This window comes from Moschus berezovskii, chromosome 7 (assembly GCF_049115385.1).
Source record: "Moschus berezovskii isolate FMDL1 chromosome 7, NW_MosBer_1.0, whole genome shotgun sequence".
NCBI lineage: Eukaryota > Metazoa > Chordata > Mammalia > Artiodactyla > Moschidae > Moschus > Moschus berezovskii.
This window is the reverse complement of record NC_142466.1, coordinates 43,256,542-43,281,555: the sequence shown is the minus strand read 5'-3', so window position 1 is coordinate 43,281,555 and position 25,014 is coordinate 43,256,542. Positions and strand designations below refer to the sequence as shown.

Here is a 25,014-nt window from a genome sequence, read left to right as displayed (position 1 = left end):
TAGCGACCCCATGGACTGCAGCCTACCAGGCTCCTCTGTCCATGGGAGTTTCCAGGCAAGAGTACTGGAGTGCGTTGCCATTGCCTTCTCCATTTATCATGCTAGTCATAGGTTAATAGTCCAATATTATCTGCTAATCACAAGGATACCCCAATAAATACAATAACTTTCCCTGCCCTGAAAAAGCATTGATTCCATTGGAAGACACACCAGTAAAACAATAAAGACTGTGATCCCTTGCAGTGGATTCAAGCACAGTGAAGACTGAATCAACTGCCACATCCACAGTGACAGGCACTGTCCCACCTTAATACCAGCCTTTTACTCAAGCTTCCCCCAGACTCTGACAGGAGTATTTTCAAACAACTTCACAGAGACATGAGCTCCCTCTGTCTGGTGTTTAAATGTGATACAAACAAAAGAAGCATAAATCTTCATAAAACTGTAGGGGAAAAAAATTTAGGTCTCCTTGATTCTTGATAATATAGCCATCTAATATTCAAATATAAAGTATATCCAGTGAATTGTTCACTTTAGAAAGCTGTACTTTATGATATATGAATTCTATCTCAAAATAATAAAGAAAAATACACAAAATATATCACAGAAATTTCCTTTTGGCCTAAGAGCACCTTATTTCTTCCAGTAAATAAAAACCACTTCTTTTATCACAAACCTTGACAGCTTCCTGAATATACAACACTGTTTATAATTAAGGTTCTCATATGATCAAATTGCCAACATCCGCTGTATCATGGAGAGAGCAACAGAGTTCCAGAAAAACATCTATTTCTGCTTCATTGACTATGCCAAAGCCTTTGACTATGTGGATCACAATAAACTGTGGAAAATTCTGAAAGAGATGGGAATACCAGACCACCTGACCTGCCTCTTGAGAAACCTGTATGCAGGTCAGGAAGCAACAGTCAGAACTGTACATGGAACAACAAACTGGTTCCAAATAGGAAAAGGAGTACGTCAAGGCTGTATATTGTCACCCTGCTTATTTAACTTATATGAGGAGTACATCATGAGGAACGCTGGGCTGGAAGAAACACAGGCTGGAATCAAGATTGCCGTGAGAAATATCAATAACCTCAGATATGCAGATGACACCACCCTTAAGGCAGAAAGTGAAGAGGAACTCAAAAGCCTCTTGATGAAAGTGAAAGAAGAGAGTGAAAAGGTTGGCTTGAAGCTCAACATTCAGAAAACAAAGATCATGGCATCTGGTCCCATCACTTCATGGGACATAGATGGAAAAACAGTGGAAACAGTGTCAGACTTTATTTTTTTGGGCTCCAAAATCACTGCAGATGCTGATGGCAGCCATGAAATGAAAAGACGCTTACTCCTTGGAAGGAAAGTTATGACCAACCTTGATAGTATATTAAAAAGCAGAGACATTACTTTGCCAACAAAGGTTTGTCTAGTCAAGGCTATGGTTTTTCCCGTGGTCATGTATGGATGTGAGAGTTGGACTGTGAAGAAAGCTGTTCGCCGAAGAATTGATGCTTTTGAACTGTGGTGCTGGAGAAGACTCTTGAGAGTCCCTTGGACTGCAAGGAGATCCAACCAGTCCATTCTAAAGGAGATCAATCCTGGGTGTTCATTGGAAGGACTTATGCTAAAGCTGAAACTGCAATACTTTGGCCACCTCATGCGACGAATTGACTCACTGGAAAAGACTCTGATGCTGGGAAATGTTGGGGGCGGGAGGAGAAGGGGACGACAGAGAATGAGATGGCTGGATGGCATCACCGACTCTGTGGACTTGAGTCTGAGTGAACTCCGGGAGTTGGTGATGAACAGGGAGGCCTGGCGTGCTGTGATTCATGGGGTCGCGGAGAGTCGGACACGACTGAGCAACTGAACTGAACTGACTGATAGATAGCAAAACTTTCTGTTTGCAGTAATGTACAAGTGTTTTGTTTTTTGAATATTAGTCTATTTGTATCTAGGGAGTCTATCCAGAAAACATCAGCTGTTTCTAATGTCAGATGAGAAACTGGCTGAGTGACTTCAGCCATATCTCTTAACCTCTGGGAAAATTCACCTCTTCAGTGAAACTACAGACTAGAGTTGAAGATTTTTGGAAATCCGCAAATATAATTCCCAGCAGAATTTTATGACACTAGATTCAAACTCCTGAAACTTTAGGACAGTGTTTTGTTTGTTGTTTTTTAAGATAATGGGAGGCTCCTTGAGCTGTGACAGGAAGGATCAATATGGAAGGAAGAGGAAAGGAAGAAAAAAGGAAATCAATGTCCAGTTAGCTGCACAGCAACACCCACCAACTCCAATGCTCAGGCTGAAACTTTTTATTCCTCTTCATGTCTCAACTGATGACAGGGAGGCCAATTAATTACCTTGGGGGGGAAACGAGACCAAGTTCTTCCACTGTTACTAATGTGACACCCTAACTGCTCCTAATACAAAGGGAGGCAGCATTTCAATGTTCGTTAACTGTACTAATTACAGTTTCTCAATCACCTCAGCCATGCCTGCACTTCTAAGTTACAGATTTGGTTCTAAGTCTGTGGGATGGGGTAGGGCATGAGCACAATGTGGGGGAAGGGGAGAGGGAGGGGAGCTCCTGGTCTATCTGATACTTAGTGGTTCTTAAGGGACTCATTCATGTTACTTGAACACTGATCATTTTGCAAGTGATCTTTGTCAAACAGATGAAGGCATTCAAACTGTTCCTTCTTTTTCCCCTTTTTATTTTATATTAGAGTATACTTGATTTTTTTTTTTTTTTGCTGCGTCACTTCAGTCGTGTCCGACTCTGTGTGACCCCATAGACAGAAGCCCACCAGGGTCCCCCGTCCCCGGGATTCTCCAGGCAAGAACACTGGAGTGGGTTGCCATTTTACATATACATATATCTATTATTTTTCATTTAGGTCATTACAGAATATTGAGGAGAGCTTCCTGTGCTATATAGTAGGTCCTCTGATTATCTACTTTGATAATCTATTTTATATAATCTCTATATATAGCAGTGTGAGTATTTTTTATTTTAATTGGAGCATAATAGCTTTACAATATTGTGCTGGTCTCTGTCATACATCAACATGAATCAGCCACAGGTATACATACGTTCCCTCCCTCTTCCACCTCCCTCTCACCTCCCACCTCACCCTAGCCCTCTAGGTTGTCACAGAGCACAGGGCTGAGCTCTCTGGGTCATACTGCAAATTCCCGCTGGCTATGTGTTTTGCACGTGGTAATGTACACGTTTCAGTGCTGCTCTCTCCATTTGCCCCAAAGAACTAAACCACGCTCTGTCTTCATCACCACACGCCTTCTAATTAATTTCATAGAGCTTCTTTTTGGAGGAAGAAGGGAATGTTACAGCAGACAAGATGAGCTCTGAAACCAATTCAGTGCTAGTGCCTAACCTATATTTACCTTCATACCAACTTTATGAGTAAAGACTAATATTCTCATCCTAAGTAAGAGAGAAGCAAGCCCACAAGAGGTGCAGTAACTGGTTCAAGTCAAGCGGCACAGTGCTAACTGGCAGAGTGAAAATAGGAACCTTGTTTTCCCTGACTTCAAAGCTCTCTCCCACATCTGCTATTGTAACCCTCAAAGTACACACTTATCACTCAGGCCCTAAAACCCCAACTTCATTTTAAAATCAAAATAAAACTCCAAAGTGGCCTCTCTCTTGCTATTGATCTCTTTGAAGTTGAAAGCTTGGTTTGGAAGTAGAGACACTTTAGGATTAACTGTTTCCTGAGAGCCTTGGGCTCCACATAGGAGCAGTGGAAAGAGTCTGGACAATGTCCAGTGATGGTTAAGAGCCAATCAGTTATGAAAGACCGGTGTGAGAACAAGGATTGACAGACAGAAAACTGAAGTTACATGAGATTCCCCCCAAATGCTGCTATGACTCCCAGAAGAAAAAATGAAAAGTTCAAGTATAAAAGATATAGAGTTTTACCTTGCTAAGGAAACAGTCTAAGGTGTTTTTTTTTTTTTTTTTTTTTAAAGTGGGTCTGTGAACATTAAAGAAGTCCACATTCAAGTAAGTTTTGGAACTTGAGAATTTGCTTGCAGTTTGAATTCTAACAGCGACAAAAGCACAGAAAGAATAAAAGACTATGAACACGTATCTACACACCCTGGTTTGGATGCAACATTAACTTCTAAGGTGAGCTGCTGTGTCTTTGTGTCCTACTAGATTTGTTTACAAGATGCAGAATGGCAGCCAGCCGGGAAGGGACTCTCTGTACCTTCCTATCTTACTTGATGAGGCCGGTCCTCAGCTATGAACAAAGAAAGCATCTTCTCAGACTGCCAGCTGGCAGGCTTGTCTTGACTCTAAACACTGCACTGGGAGTTTAATCAGTAGGTACATTTGAGTTAAAGCTGAGGGGTCCACATTAAAATGCATTCACTTCTGTACTGTCTAAAGATAATAACAGTGTATTTTCTGAGAGAAAAGGGTCTGAAAATAAGGCTTCAACTGCTGATAAGTCAGGCGGGGATGAGAAAAGCAGCTCTTTTTACGAAAGACATTCTTTGTTGTTTGCTCCTGTTGTCCCTACTAGCAATTTTGACCACAACAAAGGGTTTCCATGAACTGTAAATTCAGTTAGAAATTGATCCGGACACACACTTTGGTTAAGCATCTGCTGTGGGGCCAGTGGTGAGTGGTTTGCTGGGTGGCCAGCAGCAAACAGAGAAGGCCTAGCACCTGAACAGCAGCTACTGTTTGAACGCAGGACACGAGTAGAATTAAAGAAACAACAGCCCAGTGCTCAGTGCATTGCTTTAAGTTAGCAAGCTTTCTTTTTTTTTTTTTTCTTGATGATGATGATGAGTTTTTGTTTTTCTTTTTTACTGCATTGAGAAAAGCCCTACAGGTATGATCAATGACAGGGATGGGAAGAGGCCAGAGTTTCATTGATTCAAAGACATTTATTTTTTTCACATTTTAATATCTCTGAAATTGGCGTGCATCTTAAAATTGATGGCGTCTGTTTGATGAAACAGTACCTACTCAGACTGCTGAGCACTTGTATCAGGGGTTCTGTGAGCATTTTGTATCTATGTATTTATTTTTAATTACCTTCGAGGTAGGTTTACTTCTATTTTAGAAATGAAAAAAGTAAAACACAGAGAGGTTCAGTTATTTGCTTAAGGTCACACAGCTTGAGACAAATGCCTGACACCAAGGGCTGTGATTTTAGCCACTGGTGTCCTACTACCCCACTGTTAGCTCAGTAAGGACAGGGCTCCAAGTGGCACGCAGAGGGCTTTGGACCTAATCTGAAACAGGAAAACTACTGTGTTTTTAAAAAAGTAGGTAATGATTCCCACACTCTTACCCCCAGTCTGGATGTTCCACTTTGGAATAGTAAATTTAGCCATTCATTTTCCCCAAAGGAGGTTAAATTTGTTTATCCAGCCCAGTTATGAAAAGGATACTAGTTTTTACATTATAAAATCATTCATTTTCTCATTCATTACACAAACCACCAAAATGTGTTCAAAATTAAAAACAAACAAAAAAACAAAACACTTTCTATCCCTGTGACTCATGTGTCAAACATAATTAGAAATTTTCCCTGGTCAATTTTACTCATCAACTCTGCATAAAAGATGAAAATAGATCTGTCAGCCACCAGGTTCCACAGGGAAGCCACTCTGAAGAAAAATTCAGTGCATTGAAAGCTAGACAAAAAGTCAGAGAAATGTGCATATATGTGTGTTTGGTTTCTTGTTTACATCTCTGTAATGCTCTAATGAATGTCCACTGTCATGAGTTTACACATAAATTATAAATTAATTGAAAGCAGATATGACAAGTAGTTTTTGCACTATGAATGCTTGGAGGTTTACAAAACATGAGCAATAAAGGCTTTCTGCCTATGAATGCACTCTGGCACACAAACATGGTCAGATACACCTAGAGCCTTTTTCTAGAGAAAACAGAAATGTTTTCTTTTGGGATCTTTGCTTTGATGACAGATAGTTTTGTGCCTCTGTGGAGAAAGACAAAGTTTACCATTGGAGGTGAAGAAACATCTATGGAGAATGTAGAAAATGACATAGGAAAAACTACTGGTTTGCCCAGGGATAATGATGCAACACACACTGGGGACTATGACATTTTTACAAAATTTTTAGCATAAATATTGACATAGTTGAAGACTTAGATTTCTGGATTCTCAACCAACACTTAAGAAACAATAGTAAAATCTTTGGTGTCTAGAGCAGGTGATTTAAAATAGTGTTCTTCTTAGAACAGGAAGTCGTGAATTTGTGAACTGTTTCAGCCATGTACTAGGTGTGTGACCTTGAATAAGTTGCTCTTTCAAGTCTTTTGTTCCCTACCCCTATGATGAGAAGGTTAAACTACATGATCCCTGGGGCCTATTCCAGCTCTAGCCATTTTAAAATAGGATCTAAGCAATGTTTTTTTAATGTCTCTATATATCTTGGCATCTCTTGATATGTTTCATTATTCATGAGGAAATAATGTATCTTTTTAATATACCTGTCTCACCAGGACTGTGAAAATTTTAGCCTATTAGACAAAGGTGCCACATACATGCTGTCATTAAATGGCAAGACAGGGCACTGTTATCTGAAATGTTTCAGATAAGAGGCTCATTATCATCTGCCCAGACTGGAGTTGTGAGAGCCCTGCCATGAGTACAGGAAGAAACTCAGCACATTAGGATGCTAAATGTTGGAGGGCACATGGGCGCTGAGATTAAAGATAATACACTTGCACAGATGGCAGCAAAGATCCTGGACTAGACTAGGTAGCAACAAAATAGGTCAAAGGTATCCTTCTGATAGGCCTTCTGTGAATCAGGTTTTCACCTTTCTCTGATTGCAGCAAAAACAAAACAAAACAAACCTGATCTTCAGAGGGTGTGGATGTGTGCTCAGTCACTGTCTGACTCTTTACAACCTCGCGGACTGTACAGCCTGCCAGACTCTTCTGTCCATGAATTTTTCAAGCAAAAATACTGGAGTGTGTTGCCATGTCCTACTCCAGGGGATCTTCCTGATCCAGGGATTGAACTTGTATCTCCTGCGTTAACTGGTGGATTCTTTAGCAATGCCCATTCAGAATAGTTTAGCTTTATTTATTTATTTATTTAATTGAAGTATAGTTGATTTAGTTTTTCCGGTATACAGCAAGGGCTATATATATTCTTTTCTAGGTTCATTTCCACTATAGTTTATTGTAAGATATAGGATATAGTAGTAGTTTCAGTGTATGTTTGTGTGTATATATACATATAGATGTTGTTCAGTCACTCAGTTGTGTCCGACTCTTTGCGACCTTGTAGACTGCAGCACTCCGAGCTTCCCTGTCCTTCACTATCTCCTGGAGTTTGCTCTAACTCGTACATACACACATGTATGTATATGTGTGTGTGTGCATGTGCCTGTGTGTGTATTTAAGATGATACCACTAAAAGGCCTAGTGATGACAAATTTGAAAATATAATAGATATTGGATAAGTATTCATGTTTATGTAACTGCCATGGGCAGATGAACTGTGGCCCAAAAAGTAATTTGTAAGTCACCTGCTTGGAACTTTGAAAAAAATCAGCTGAGTTAACTACCTTTAAAAGGGAGATTATTTCCTCAATGTAGAAAACAAAGGTGTAGAGTCTATAATGTACCTGCAGCACACTGCCCCCCTGACAAAATGCTCCTCCCTGCTGTTCTTCCTATTTATACTATCAGTTATTATTCTTGTTCAGTCACTCACTTGTGTCTGACTCTTTGTGACTCCACGGACTGCAGCACACCGGGATTCCCTGTCCTTCGCTATCTCTCGGAGTTTGCTCAGACTCATGTCCATTGAATCAGTGATGCCATCCAATCATCTCATCCTCTGTCACCGCTTTCTCCTCCTGCCCTCAATCTTTTCCAGCATCAGGGTCTTTTCCAAGAACTTTTTTCAGTTCTTTGCATCAGGTGGCCAAAGTACATGAACTTCAGCTTCAGCATTAGTCCTTCCAATGAATATTCAGGGTTTTCTTTAGAATTGACTGGTCTGATATGCTTGCTGTTGAAGGGACTCTCAAGAGTCTTAACCAGCACCACAATTCGAAAGCATCAATTCTTGAGTGCTCAGCCCTCTTTAAGGTCCAACTCTCACATCCATATATGACTATTGGAAAAAAATATAGCTTGGACTGTACAGACCTTTGTCGGCAAAGTGATGTTTCTGCTTTTTAACATACTGTCTAGGTTTGTCATAACTTTTTCCAAGGAGCAGGCACCTTTTTATTTCATGGCTGCAGTCACTGTCTGCAGTGATTTTGGAGCCTAAGAAAATAAAGTCTGTCACTATTTCCATTGTTTTTCCATCTATTTGCCATGAAGTGATCAGACCAGATGCCATGATCTTTGTTTTTTTTGAATGTTAAGTATTAAGTCAGCTTTTTCACTCTCCTCTTTCATTTACATCAAGGGGCTCTTTAGTTCCTCTTCACTTTCTGCCATTAGGGTGTTTTATCATCTGCTTATCTGTGGTTATTGATATTTCTCCCGGCAATCTTGATTCCAGCTTGTGCTTCATCCAGCCTGGCATTTTGCATGATGTACACTGCATATAAGTTAAATAAATATGGTGACATTATACTGCCTTGATGTACTCCTTTCCCAACTTCGAACCAGTCCTTTGTTCCATATCCAAATCTAACTGTTGCTTCTAGACCTGCAAACAGGTTTCTCAAGAGTCAAGTAAGGTAGTCTGGTATTCCCATCTCTTGAATAATTTTCTGCAGTTTGTTGTGATCTACACAGTCAAAAGCTTTACCATAGTCAATTAAGCAGATGCTTTTTCTTTAATTCCCTTGCTTTTTCTATGATCCAACAGATGTTGGCAATTTGACCTCTGGTTCCTCTGACTTTTCTAAACCCAGCTTGTACTTTTTGAAGTTCTTAGTTTACATACTGTTGAAGCCTAGCTTGAAGGATTTTGAGCATTATCTTGCTAGCATGTGAAATGAGTATAACTGTGCCGTAATCTGAACATTCTTTGTTGTGACATTTCTTTGGGATTGCAATGAAAACTGACCTTTTCTAGTACTGTGGCCACTGCTGAGTTTTCCAAATTTGCTGGCATACTGAGTGCAGCACTTTCATAGCATCATCTTTTAGGATTTGAAATAGCTCAGCTGAAATTCCATCACCTCCACTAACTTGTTTGTAGTGACGCTTCCTAAGGCCCACTTGACTTCACATTCCAGGATGTCTGGACACTCTAGGTGAGGGATTACACCACAGTGATTATGTGGGTCATGAAGATCTTTTTTGTACAGTTCTTCTGTGTATTCTTGCCTCCTCTTCTTAATCTCTTCTGCTTCTTTTAGGTCCTTACTGTTTCTGTCCTTTGTTGTGCCCAACTTTGCATGAAATGTAGTATCGGTACTACTTTTTGTTCAGTACCCTTTCCAGTTCTTTATGTCACTACTCTCCCTTTACTGAAACTCAGAAACACTGCATTAGTACTTTGGATTAGCTTCTAGATGTTCTTATTAGTATTTTGTGCGATGGGGTGGGGAGTAAGGTATATAGCTAACATTGCCTACTCGACATCCTAGAAATAGAAGTTTCTTGTGACTTTTATATTCCTCTTAGTACTTGCTGCTGCTGCTGCTGCGTCGCTTCAGTCGTGTCCGACTCTGTGCGACCCCACAGATGGCAGCCGACCAGGCTCCGCCATCCCTGGGATTCTCCAGGCAAGAACACTGGAGTGGGTTGCCATTTCCTTCTCAGTACTTAGCATGATGCTTTTCCGCAGCACTATGGTGGATAATTATTGGTTCCCCCTCCAGCTCAGAAGTAACTTTGTCTCTTTGATCCAAGGAAGGAATCAGATATACAGGGATGGGCTATTAGGAGCTATGTCCTAAAATGTGCCTCCACAACCCAGTGAGTCCATTTAAGTTCACAGTTTGTTTTCTGGCATTTGCAACTTGACAAGAAAAATTCTCTTTCTTTAGGGATTCTCTATGTAAAAGAATATATGATCAAAGGATATATTTTCTGTATGTGAGTGGGAGAAACAGAAGAAGCTGGCGTGTACAGGGGAAAAGACAGTGCAGCCCAGAGAAAAACACTATGGTGAGAGTTTCAGAGGGGATGTTGGAAATCTCTACAGTCTTCCAGTTTCAGATAACATTTCTGTTTTTAATTTTTTTTATTTTATTGAAGTCTAGTTGGTTTACAATATTGTGTTAGTTTCTAACGTACAGCACAGTGATTCAGTTATATATCTATATCTACCTATATTCTTTTTCGGATTCTTTTCCATAATAGGTTATTACAAGATACTGAATACAGTTCCCTGTGCTATACAGTAGGATCTTATTTACTTTATTTATAAGTAGTGTGTATTTTTTAATCCTAAATTCTTGATTTATGTCCCTCCTCGCTTTTGGTAAGCATAAGTTTTCTATGTCTGTGAGTCTGTTTCTGTTGTGTAAATAAGTTCATCTCTATCACTTTTTAGATTCCACATATGTGATATCATATGATATTTATCTTACCTCAGATAAAAGTTTTTGAAGCATACCTGCACAGATAGCATTTGCTTCTATATAAATATATAATTTATAATACATGTATAATAGATAATATAAACACAACAAATGGCCCTTTATTTTCCTTTAAGCAGACTCTAGGAGCGGCAGTTAATTTTTTGTTCTTGTTCAGTCTCTAATTCGTGTCTGTCTGACTCTTTGTGATCCCATGGATTGCAGCCCATTATGGGATTTCCCAGGCAAGAATACTGGAGTGGGGTGCCATTTCCACTTCCAGGGGATCTTCCTCACCCAGGGATCAAACCTGTGTCTAGCTACTTACAGTCAATCTAATATAAACAGGATTCATGTATATGATACTGATAATGCTGACTGTGATGGCTGTCAAATTGATCTCATATACAGATATATTTGCCATCTGAGGAAGTGGTGAAATGAAGATTGGAGGGGCATATGTGTATTGCATACACACACACACAATGATTCGGTCTTAAATAAGATTCTGCCATTTGCAACAACTAGTGGACTTTGAGGGCATGGGCATCATGCTTAAGGAATAAACCAGACAGACAAATATTGTATGACTTCACTTAGATGGAATCTAAAAAAATAAAATTCTCAGAAACAGAAAACAGACTGGTCATTGTCAGAGGCATGGGGTGGATGATGGAAGAAATGAGTCAAAGTGGTCAAAAGGTATAAGCTTCCATTTTACAACTGACTCTTGAACAATGCAGGAGTTAACACTATAATTTATAACTGGGTTTTGCTATTGAAAATATCCATGTATAAATGGACTTGTGCAGTTCATATCCATGTTTTCAAGGGTCAACTGTATAAGTCCTGAGGATGCAATATACAATGTGGTGGCTATTTAACAATAATGTGATGTATATTTGAAAGTTGATAAGGATAGATATTCAGAGTTCTCATTACAAGAAAAAATAATTTGTAGTTATATTAAGTGATAGATTGTAACTAAATTTATTGTGGTAATAATCATTTTGCAATATACACATATATCAAATCACATTGTATGATAAACTAATACAATGTTAAATTTCAGTTATGTCCTGATATAACTTGAGATAAAGAAATAAAATGAATATTCGTTAATTAGCATGGTTGAATTACTAGACTAGCATTTTTGAACTTCAGACAAGGAATTAGGATTTTAATTGGGTTTCCAAATGATCCATATGTAAACAGTAGCTAGGATTTTGGCAAGATGTACACATCTATTCTAAATCAGTAGAAAATTCATCAGCCTGATGTACTGACTTTTGACAGTGATACCAAATTTAATTTCTCTGCATTCTAGATGTTATCCTCATATTCTGGGCACTTAAATTCTAGTAGGACTTGGCAGTCTCACTGAAGAAAATAAAAGCCTAAAGTAATTGTAAAGACCTTCAAGATGCAGTTATACTAATTCCTCAGGTTCCTTCTCCCAGCTGTCATGAATCTGACTTCAGTTTTCTTTATAGTAAAGGAAGTCTCTCACATAACCTAATAATATTGCTTTATAATTTAAACATACTTCCTCCTACTCTAACCTCAGAATCAGTGTAAACAGGTTTTACGCATTTAACTCCTGTTTTAATCTTAGATTCAGAGTAGCAGATTTGGCTTCACCCATCTTGAGAGGTCGGAGTAAACATTAATCCATAGTGATTATGCTAAAATAATTACGTTTGAAAGTAATATAACTTGTCTCTCCTCACTGAAAAACAGTGAAAAATCTATTCAAGTTTACATAGAGATAATATTTCAAAAAAAACAAAAAGATAAAAAAACTTCTTCCAGTGTGTTGTTCTCTGGTCTAAAATACTATGCAGAAGTCTTTATCATATTATCACAGATGAACACAACACTTAAATATCCCCTTCATGGCTGTTAAGGCACAGTAGAGTCAATTCATGCCCAGGGAGCTTTAATCACAGATCATCGTCATGATAAACGGTGAAGTCGGTGTGGGCTATCATGTCAACGGCTACTCGGGGAGTTCTTAATGGGAGTGCTGCCAGCATGAAGTTCATAACTACTTTCAAGGAGCACTTCTAATCTAATGGCTAAATGAGTATCATTAGAGTATCTTTACAGGCAGCATTGGTAGAGAAATCCTGTATTTAAAGGAGGCAAGTTACTGTAGTCAATGCACACAACTGAGACTGCTTGGATAATGCAGATATTGTCAATGGTTTAAACTTATAAGAGTAGGAAGTTAATTAATGGCTTATTAACAAGTTGAGCTATCAAATTGTATTTCTGTGACCCATCATATCATTCATAATCACACATAATGTATTAAAGTGGGGCCAGGAAGAAAATATCACACACAGCAACGCACTAAGAAAAACAACACTCATGATGACAATAAAGAGCAGGTTGGCAGTGTTAAAAACTCTGGCCTGTGAAAGCTAACACTTAACTACATACTTTATGTTGCCCCAAATGGCATTCATCATATGCCTTGTTTTCTTTTTAAAACTCAATTTTCAATCTCAAGCCTCAAACCAGAAACTATAGAAACTATTTTCAAGAATACTGCACAATGTAAAAAGAGCCTTTATGACTAAGAGGAAGAATAAGAAAGAAATAAGAAGCAGACCATTTAGAAAATAATTCACAATCCAATGTGTTTCCTAAAACTGAAATATTCTCCTAAATCCTTGAAAGAGAATGAGTGGAAATATAATTTAACCAATGAGTGAGCAAACAAAATCTCCTTTGTGTTCTATCAACAAAGATGTTGGAATATGTAAATTGAGTAAAAGGTTACCAGCTCTTGAGACTGAATGTATATGGGGCTACAGAAATGTTGTGCTTAGGAAGCACAATAAAATAATCAAAAATTGAATGTTTAAAGACTAGAAAGTCCATGCAAATGTCCAGATTGCTGCAGGCCCCACTGCTCCACGTTCTCTTCCATGGAGCTTCTTCACGTGGCTGATAACTCTCTAGCCACTTGAGGTTAGGGCTCTTAGAGTTTTCTAACCAAATATGACAGGGCAAAATGTTAGAGTTGGTAGGGACTGAGAGATATCCCGTCCATCAGCCTCATTTCAGGCCGATAATAGAGAAATCAAGGGCAATAACAAGGATATGTTTGAAGATTCCCATTAAGGAAACCAGAAGAAACTCTTTATGGTAGAACTTGAACAGCTTCAGTTTTGTTATTTGGCACAATTATAAGATTTTAGTTGGACATTTCACTCCTATGCTTATGCTAAGTTAAACTTGATCTAAAAGATAAACGATCATTCAGTTATAAATAATCCATGAATTGGTTCCACTATGGGTCCCTGTTTCTGAGGAATATGATAAATACTCAGTTTCACAATCTTCAGCTTGATAAATGACACAATATCTAAATACCCACACATATACAACAATTTTTTACTCATTTTCATCAAGGATTAACACAAAACCTTTAAGGATTCTGAAAATGTAAGATACTGTTAAGTTCACCACTGCTTCAGAAACACGCAACAGTCTGGAAACATATTGCTATCTTAATATTAGCTCAAATATTATTTTATACTGAATGGGTAAAATCATGTGTATGTCCTTAATAATTACAGTTTTCAGGCCATGTAAACTGACCAAGAGTACTGGGAAATATGCTTATTCTCTGTAATTTCTTTTTCAGTAAGCTTTCTCACCATAATTTAGTGTATCTGGCACTCATATGGTATACTGGGAAGCTTATACATTCAGTATATTAACTTGAAATCAGGAAAGATAAACCAACCTCATTAAATAACACTGGACGAACGTAAAAAATTAGATACTTTTAAAAGTACAACTATTCCATTAATTATACAGATACTTTTAAGTTGGCTATTTGTTGTGAATTTTTGTATCAGATGCTGAGTCATATTTAAAGGAAAAAGAACTGATGAATAAGATCAGAAAGAAGACGGGGACAATTCTTGAAAATACTGTCAAATATAAACACACTAAATTACCTCATATTCCTGGGAAAACTTCAAGTTGTCATTTGCTTTCAACCTTTCAATGTGATCTGCAAGTTCCAAGATAGGTATTGGAGGATGGCTAGCCATACCTATTAAAAGGAAAGAATACAGACATTTGAAAACAAATGAAAGTAATGCTAACTATTCCAAAATACAGAGAATACTATAGTTAGAAATGGCCTGAAAATACGTGAGTAGTAAAGATGTTTAATGTGAAGAAGCAGGCAGATAGTTTGGTTACTCAAAGCAGGACATGCTCTAGAAGGATGAATTTTGTAGCCAAATGAAAAGTCACCAAGCATAATCTCCAAACTAACACTCCTAATGTGAAAGAAAGTGTTATTGTGCTATGAATCAATGCAGTTAGCTAGTGGAGAAAACTGACAGTCAGGCTTGATGTCAACTTCTGCTTTGAGTAATGACTGTTATGTCATTTCAAACTCCTTCTCCTGCACTGTGTGAAATGGAAATTGTGTGGAATTAAATGGTGTAAAGTGAACTAAGAAAATAGACACTGAGAAAGGCCTAAAAAGGGAAAGAGTTGTAGCTTGATAGGAAACATAAAGTGACTTATGCAGAATCAAGGAAAACTAACTTGAAGAATGAAGGTTACCAGGGTAACCGGAATCATCTGAACCTGCAAAGGAAATGATGGTGTAAATAAAATAAAACAGAACAAATTTGTTAAAAAAAAAAAAAAGAAATGGATAGCCTGATATACTTTTAAAAAGCACTAATAAAAATGCTGCATGTTTTAACAGGATTTATATACATTGTGACTAGATTAAGATCGCTTTAATATTTCACAAACCTGTAGGTGACTGACATTCACATGCAAACATGGACACAAAGAATGACATGCACCACAGACTATAGACAATAATCACTGATGACAAAATCAGACACAAAACTGAGTTTCAAAAATGTTTCCACTAGTAGCAGATTGTAGAGGTTGGGGTTGCAGCCTTCTCCTGGACATTTATCAGTGGCCACACTGACAGCTTGGTGATGTTTTGCCCCAAGTCCCCATTATTCAACCCCTAGCAAACCTACAATCTACTTCAGGTGTAAACATCTTTGTCCACTAATGGGAACTGAATGCCGGAAAGGGAGCAAATGGTGAAAGGATGAAGGTGGTAAAAGAAAGCAGTGACATGGGGGTGATACATCTCAGTTCAGTCTGCCAGCCGAAGGTATTCACCGATTCTGTTAAAAATAAACCACCACTAACGACGGTGATTCCAGTGTCTTTATAACGATTTTTCATTTTTCATATGATTTATATTTTACTTCTTCTGATTAATTTTTCAAGAGCACCATAAGAGACCATCACTGACTCATGTCTTAGGGTGCAAATTCCAGCTGACTAGAAAAACTTGACCTAGCATGCTACCAGGGAGGCCTCTAAAGTGGAAAAAAATAAAACAGGGAGGGACTCAAGCTGGAAACCCTGTCCCTGTGGACATTCTGCTGTCCCTGGGACCCTCTGGAGGGTGTCAGGCTGAGGTATGGTGACCATTAAGTCAGCACAACATGTAATTACTTTGTAATTACTTTATGGGTATTTAAAATATTGTACTGATATTGAAAGCAAATGAGTTCCTTTGTCTCTAATGCCAAATTATTAATGGTTTGGTAAGTTAAGTAAAAAACTATCTTGTTTCTCCCAATCATTTTAGCATTGTGCTATGATAAGCAGTACTTTAGTATCCATGGTTATGAAAGTCTGCTTTCAGTCAGCTAAAAGCTTAATGGAAGATCCAGTAAAAATGAGTCAGCTTGGAAGAAGAAACTCTTTGTTGCTGATGTGATTATGCATTTGCACCTAAATGCTGGAACCCATTTCTAGAACGTTTCCCTATAGATGGTAGCATTGAACTCATCTACATTTTGTGGGAGGATTAGTTGAGTGACAGTGATCTAATAATTATAGTGATCTTATCCAGATGAGGCACCCCCAATGACAAGAATGGGAATGCAAAGGCACAAGAGACTGTAGGCTTGTTTGGAGATGAAATGATGTGGACATCCATTACAGTGCTTTAACAGAGAAAATAATAGAGACAAAGATGTTTAGACCTTTTCGAGCGAATCGTGGGAGAGAGTTATTATCATATATGGACTGAGTGGTGGTTTGGCTAGAGAGGGAGGACACAGAGCCAATCAGGGAGGCGTAGGGGACTGAATTACTGCTCAAAGCTGCAAAAAGTAAAGCCAGTTGGAGATGGGAAAAGCATTAGTATAACAGCAGTAGAAGACCATCATAATCAACCAATATTTACTTCTGGCATGCACTGGCACGTGGTCTGGGTGTATTACTTTGGAAGCTAATGACAGAGAATTCCAAGCAAATCTGTACTGATCCATTACATTCTAATTCAGCATATGTATATATCACAGCAAAGATATCATGGCATTCAAGAATCATTATTTATGATCTGGCAATATTGCACCAAAGCACTAGGACAAGTAAAAATATCAATATGGATGCTCCTCAGAAAGGGGAGGAGAGCTTGTGGGAACTGATGGTTCAGGAGAAGAAGTCCTAGGCTAGTATACTGAATAGGAGTTTTACTTCTAGGCCTGCCATCTACTAATAGAGACAAACCTCTTGTTATCAAACACCTAAATTTCTTTTTGTGTAAAAATAAAAGTGGGGAGCTAGATAAATTCTGGAGTCACTTCTTTATAACTCATTTCAAAATATTCAGGATTTCTGAGCAGAGAAGGGTCTCATGGATGTAGTTCATATGTGAAGGTTTTAAATGTAACTGTATCTTTTCTTTGAGGGGTGAGGAACATTTATAGTCTACAAAATAGAAAACTATGCAGTTGAATTGTCAGTTTTTTGAATTAAGTTTAACACATTTTTTTAGCTAGCCAAATTACCTTATATCATAAGGATATATGATGTACATATATGCATATCATGTATGTATTCAAAATAAGTAAATGTCAACATAAAAATTATGCTAAAGAATAGATCTGGGATGAAACTCCTCTAACATGAAACTCATTTATTGTCATTATTATTTTTTAAATTAAAGTGTAATTGATTTACAGTGTTCTGTTAGTTTCTGGTATACAACAAAATGATTCCGTTATACATGTATATATACTTTTTTACATTCTTTTCCATTATTGTTTATTACAATATATTGAATATAGTTCCCTGTGCTATACAGTAGAAACTTGCATGTTGGGCTTCCCTGGTGGCTCAGTCATTAAGATAATCTGTCTGCAATGCTGGAGATCCAGGTTCAATCCCTGGGTTGGAAAGACCCCCTGGAGAAGGGACTGGCTACCCACTCCAGTGTTCTTGCCTGGAGAATTCCATGCACAGAGGAGCCTGATGGGGTGATGAAGAGTGGGACACGACTGAGCAAGTTTGTATTTGCTAATCCCAAACTCCTAATTTATTCCTCCCCCATCCTCTCCTCTTTGGTAACCATAAATTTGCTTTTGATATCTGTGAATCTGTTTCAGTTGTGTAAATGTCTATTTGTATACTTTAGATTTGACACATAAGTGCTACGATATTTGTCTTCGTCTGATATCACTTAGTACAATATGATAATCTCTAGGTGCATCCATGTTGCTACAAATAGTATTTCATTTGTTTCTATGGCTGAATAAGATATTCTAGTGTGTGTATTTGTGTGTACGTATACACACACACACAAAGCATCTTCTTTATCCATTAATCTGTTGATGGGCATTTTAGATTGCTTCCATGTCTTGGCTATTGTAAATAGTGCTGTTATGAACATTGGGGGTGCACGTGTCTTTTCGAATTAGTTTTCTCTGGATATATCTTTAGCTTTTTCTTAAGGAACCCTCCATACCGTTCGCCATAGTGCACTGATTTACTTTCCCCCCAAGAGTAGGAGGTTTCCCTTTTCTCCACACCCTCTCCAGCATTTATTATTTAACATGAAACTCTTTAGCTCATATCAGAAAATAATCACCAACGGTCTACTGCAAATTGCTATTATATAATTCTCCCAAAACTTCTCCATTGTCCAATGTGGAAATAAAGTTTACAGGTTATAATCAAGTATGTTAGAATCTGAATGAAATAGGAGACACTAAGAAAATTATGAATTTGACCTCATCAAAGCGTCTTTTCACTCTGTTGTTTGGCAGCCTGGTCACTGCTCACAGTCTGGGAACCAATGTTTTTATTAGAACAGTGTTTTCACATTAGCATCATTTGAGGTGCTTTAAAATCCCTTCTTTACAGGTTGAACACCTGACCAATTAACTCAGAATATCTGGGTATGGGAGCCAGACATTGACATTTTTAGAATTCCCCAGTAATACCTTTCAGTCCTTTGGGGATTTTTTTGGGGGGAGCCTGTAACTTTTATCATTCAAAAATTATATTAGAGTATATAAGAATGAGATCAGCTTTCTCCTGGTGATACCCTTGAATCTGCTCTAAGTCTCAATTAGGAAGCTTTAGTGCTTCAGCTATTATTAGCAGCAACGAACTTGAAGTGCAGCTCACAGCTGATGAGGACTTGTTACGGTCTTGACCTCATCAGTTCAAAGCTACAAATGCACAACATAAATGCATTTTAAAGGAAGGCACCCATTGCGTCGCAGCAGAGATTTCATTATGGAGTTATGATATCAATAATACACACTGTCAACATGAAAAATGACAGATGTAGTCAATGAAATCTACCTTAGGTTGGGTTGGAGGAAAAAACAGGATAGCTACTTTTTTTTTTTTTTGATAGTAACTGTGTAATGGCTTCCTTATAAGATGTAAAACTTTAAAAATCATGGTGCCTTAGACATTACTTAGTCCAGCATTTTCATTTTATATAAGAGTTCTGAAGACTAGGAAAGTTAATTGTAAGTGATTTGTATATTTTAGCCCATTTAGTAAGTAACAAAATCATACGTGATTTTGGCATCTTTCTACTGTTTTATTTCCAGAATTGAAGTTATGATCTTCTAAAGCAGGGGACAAAGTTTTCAGTGCTAAAGGGCCCAAGTCAGTTAGGAAAAGAAGTATAAATGTAAACAAATATTGAATAGTAAACACTCACAAGAAATGTACTCCTCCCCATTTTTGGGTAACCAGGAATCTCCTAGGACTGTTTTTCATTTCTGCGGAGAGCTTCTAGAAGGTTGGAAAGCTCTACCAGATATCTTCCAAGTGGTACTACAGAGCCAAGAGGGTGAGGCTTCTCAGGATTTCAGTAGCAACTGAAAACCTAGACAATTATGGTGCTTTCCTCCATGTTCACTACTGATTAAAAATCTTTTGAAATCCAGTGGGGGTCAAAGAAAAGACCTTTGGAAGCCACATTTGGCTAACAGTGACCTCTGTTTTAGAAGAGCGGAATGCTCCTTTGGTGTGTGAATTAAAACCTAAGAATGCTGAAAGTGAGAGGCAGCATATTTGTGTCCACAACACACTAGGAGAGACACAGTACTGTGTGTGGGACCGGGCAGTGTGTCTGTCTCCCATGGTTCACCCTCTATCCCCGCCCCTCTCCAATTAAGTCCACCAGGAAGGCAAATGAAGCTCAGAGGAGTAAAAGGAGTTGATCAAGGCCATCATTATCAGTAAACTATGGCTATGTGGGGGTTTTGATCCCACACATTACCAGTTCTCATTTAGGGAACTTCTCATTATGCCATGCTATCTCTTAAATCATTGAACATCCCTGGGAGAGTGGTGTCACATACATAAATATGGACTTGTGAAATTGGACTGTTCATGCAGTAACATGGCATCATAAACTATCCTCAGTTTGAGAAACTGTGTCAATAATGTATGAGCTTCATTTAGAAGGTATGGTTGTGTTGGTGGTGGGGAACAAGTGAAGGACACTCATATACACACCTGTATATTTTGTTATGTCTTACCAAGATACTGTGAGCTTCCATGAAAATATTTTAAATGTATACATTTAATTCATGTTAAAAACTGTAGTGCTATTCAGCAGACATGTTTTCAAAACCCCCCTGAAATGTCATGTTTTTGCTTTTCAAATGTTCTATTTTATGAGGTCAGTACTCTAACCGATATTAAGTTTCAAATGAATTTTTTATATATAGAGAAATGTTTATCAAATACTTGCCTTATTTTTTAAACACTGCATTAAATGCCAGTAGATACTTTAAAACTTTAAAACAACTTTGTTAACTGGAGTTTTTGAGGTCACTAATAGCAGTGGAACATCTTTTAGATGATTTTGCTGTTAATATTCATGTGTGATAATGTAGTAACACTGTCTTCAAGGTTTTCCTTTCTAACATATTGTGATAAAGACTGAAGAACAGGTCGTGGCCATGGAACAGAGAAATGTTATTTTGTTCATCAAATCAGAATTATACCTACCTGACTTAACAAATCATAGCAACTTAGTTTACAAAATATTTGTCAGCTTTTCACATCATTTATGTACTATTTAGCATAACTTCAATAACTATAAATACTCTATGTTTACAATTTGCCTCACAAATGAATGCTGAATTAAAGACAAAAGAGAATATTGATTTGTAAGGTATAATTGCTTCTTAGTATGACAATGACATTTTGACTTAATCTATGACTAGGATCATCATTAAGGGAAAGGTACTCCAAGAGTGCTTTTTCAGGTAAGCACTAAATGACATAATTAAAATTCATTTTTATGTAGGATTTCTCAAAATGCAGGATTTGAACAAACCATGTTCCTTTATATCAGAAATTTAGCATTTAGATGCAAAGAACCAATGTTTCTGAAATACAAAAAGAGTACATTTACTATTATTCATTTAGGTATATGCCTAAGTTTCCTACAGTACAAAATAAAATATAAGGAAATATGTATAAAAATGGAATTTGTTAGCACTGATCCAGTTAATACTACTAGTGCATCAGAAGAGATGCCTCAAGAGCTTTCAAAATCAATCAGTTGCTATGCAGACATTTCTGTTGCTGATACTGCTATCTCTGATATGTTAACATTTTATGAGTTTGTTTTTGTTTTTCACAGCCCATCAATCACCTACTGTCCATGTATGCTTTAGGGCAAAACATATTAAGGTCATTCATGGAATGAAAATGAGGTTTTTACATTGTACCATCTGATCATCAATTTTTAAATCTCTTTTCCTAAAAGGTGCAGTACAAAGTCTAGAGTTTTATTTTTGTGTGGAAAAAAATAAAAACTGGGAGTAGGAGGAGGGAGGATTCTAAGTAAGGGGTACAGATACTGGAAGAAAGAATTCTTTAGGAAAAAAAAATTCTAAACAATTCAGACCAAGTGGGTTGGTTGGAGGGAGAAGTCTTCAGGCACAAAGAAAGGTGCTGACGAGCATGCCACATGATGGTATTAGTCACATGTCCCTTTACATTTTTTTCTTAAATACTAGTAAGAAAGCTTATTTCTTTAAGATGCTGAACTTCTAAATTTGCTCTGTTGGAAAAAAACAGAAATAGGACCACATACCAGTAATGTTTTGGTTTTCTTATAAATCACCATCTTTTGACAATACTATATTTATTTTAGTCATTGTGTCCATCAAGAGGCCACATCCCAGATGGGCTACTCAGTAGGTAAGGCTTTTTACAGTATTTCAAAAATATCCATCATTGACAGTCTCTATCAAAATGGTAAAGTAAAATGTGCTTGCCCTAGGACTCAGCCATCACACTCCCAGGTGCCCATCATTCAGAAATAACAGCAATGTGAAAAGGTCTGGGCTCAGTACTGCTCAGTACAGTATGTTTTGTAAGAGCAAAATGCAGGAAATGAGTTAGCCTCCATTAATAAGGACTGAGATGATATATTTTATGACATCTGTTGAACAGAATATCATCAATACTATCAGCTGTTAAAGGTGATAAAACTTCATATATTAGCTTGGAAAATGTAGTTAAATATTAAAATAGGAAATTTCATGTAAATGCATCTGTATCTATATACCTGCTATATATATTATCACTTAAAGAACTGTATACACAAAAAATTCTGGAAATATATGCATGATATATTTATGATGCATGATACTCTTTATGGTAGATATTTCTGGTGAGTAAAATTGGAGTATAGGAAATGATTTACATTTTATTTTAAATATGTCAAAAGAAGGAAAAGTGAGATAAAGAGTAATTTTTCTTTTCTAAAAGTATTTTTTTTGCCTTTTACAACTTATAAAAATCACACACAAAATTTAAATAATACACTGCACAACCATATAGTCATACCCTAAGTATAACTATTGTTAAGCTTACTTTCTATTTAAAAAAATTTTCCTCAGTAAACATGTGCTACTTTTATAATTAAGAAATATTGATGGGCCGATTATAAAGTAACTTGGAAATTTTTTTATAAGAAAAGCCTTCTTCCCACCAAAAGTGTAGTTCACTTTTGTTTAACATGTAACTAATCTATCAGCCATCCGAACACATATCCAGTGACCACTGCCCACAGAGATGTGTAAGGCTTAAATAGGGGTTTCATTAAAAGCATCTTTTTTAAGTGAGTATTTTCTTCCCTTCCTTCACAGATCTTAAAGATTTATAAAAATTGATGACTAGTTACTAATTCTAGAACATTCTTCTACTACATCTCTTCCCTCACTTACTCATTGTGTCCATTTTATTCCATTATCCACTTGAAGATGTAAGTCTCACTTTAGCTAAATGATCCCTTCAGTTGACATATTCCATACCAGTTCTGACTGTCCCTGCAGACCATTAAGTGATGTCACCGTTGTAAAACATAGTCTCTTAAGAGATTAGGTAGTTCAGGTTCTCACAATTACAACCTGGCTGCATACTGCCATCTGAAATCCTTGACAGAAAAATATATTCATGGAAAATACCTACAAGCAGAGGTACCAGCTCTTAATTTGGAAAGGGCAAGCATTCCTAATCCTGGCTAGATGCTTGAATACAGTGTTTAACAGAAGGCCCTGATTATCCCCCCAAATTTGGCAAGTATGCTTAAAGCAAAGTTCCTCTCCACATCCCACAACTTCACATAGACGGTATCATGAAAAGATCAGATTTCTCTGTTTTCACTTTGTGCCTCAGCTGAGTGCCCAGAGACAAAACTCTGACCTTTAACTTTCCCAGAACCAGAGACATATGCGTTTGTGTACTTAATGCCAAATCCTGTATCTATATGAAATTTAGTATGTGAGTTTCAATATCTTTTGAATATGAAGCAGAATTTGGGAAAAGATGTGGCTCTTTAAACCAGACACTCCAACAGAAATAAGTAACTCAAAATGTAAATATATTTTTCATTCACAAGATGATTTTTTTTTTAAGGAATGTAGAATTAAGAATCAAGTCAACTAAGCAATAAGCTTCCTTTACCTTCTGAAAGACCTACTGAATTTCAAGTGATAATGTTAGTTTGACATTTTATCATCCACAACAGACTCATCAGAAGTAGAAATCAATTTGCTTTCAAGATCAAATTCTGTGGTAGGGGCTGGTTATATAAAGCACACGTTTCTGATTTCATTGAAAATTGTGGATTGTTAAGTCTCTACTTATGCATACCATTAAGTAACACTGTCATATTATATAACAGTTGTACATAACTATATACACAAAGGTGTGATGTCCATAAAAGCACATTTCAGAAACTGAAGGGTGAATGGTTTAAAGTCCAAAAATGTAAGTAAAAATTAAAATTGCTTCCTGTGCAATACCTAAGAAAAGTGTTTTAGAATAAAAGAATCATTTTATTTGATCATCCAGGGAAGACCTTGATTATTTACAAATCAGGGAGGATTAGCACAATAAGGCTACTTGGTTAACAATCCCAACTTCTGCTCTTATCCTGTCGGCAAGTAGTAATTAAATTCATAGCCACTGGCTAGAATCCACATTGGCTGAAGCAAACTGTAACATTCTCTATGAATTTCACATGAACACGTGAGTCTATTTTCTTTGTAAACTGGTCAGATTTTCAGGACAGCAGGCCACATTCTAGAGCTTGGGAGGCACATAGATTATTTCAACAAACCAAGACTTAACTAGACTGCTTAACTGAGCAGGTGGTTACAGCATAATGCTGCCTTGGTGAATAGACGTGCTAGGATCCTGGGACAATTTCTCCTGTTTTATTCTATTCCTCTTAAATCACCTCTCTCCTTTTTACTGTTTGCCCACTTTATTCCACTATCCATTTGAAGTAAGTTTCAGTTCAGTCGCTCAGTCGTGTCCGACTCTCCGCGACCCCATGAATCACAGCATGCCAGGCCTCCCTGTCCATCACCAACTCCCGGAGTTCACTCAAACTCATGTCCACAGAGTCGGTGATGCCATCCAGCCATCTCATTCTCGGTCGTCCCCTTCTCCTCCCGCCCCCAACCTTTCCCAGCATCAGAGTCTTTTGCAGTGAGTCAACTTGTCGCATGAGGTGGCCAAAGTATTGCAGTTTCAGCTTTAGCATCAGTCCTTCCAAGAACACCCAGGATTGATCTCCTTTAGAATGGACTGGTTGGATCTCTTTGCAGTACAAGGGACTCT

General features: G+C 37.5%; 1 protein-coding gene across 4 annotated transcripts in view; it reads right to left on the bottom strand.

The window, feature by feature from the left end:
* Positions 1 to 25,014, bottom strand: part of PTPRD (protein tyrosine phosphatase receptor type D) — a 581,445-nt gene that overhangs the window by 119,995 nt on the left and 436,436 nt on the right. For all 4 annotated transcript variants that reach the window (XM_055428235.2, XM_055428237.2, XM_088837900.1 and 1 more), the window contains one exon: positions 14,508 to 14,605. In XM_055428235.2, coding sequence (XP_055284210.1) covers positions 14,508 to 14,605 — 98 coding nt within the window. The remainder of the gene's footprint in view (positions 1 to 14,507; positions 14,606 to 25,014) is intronic.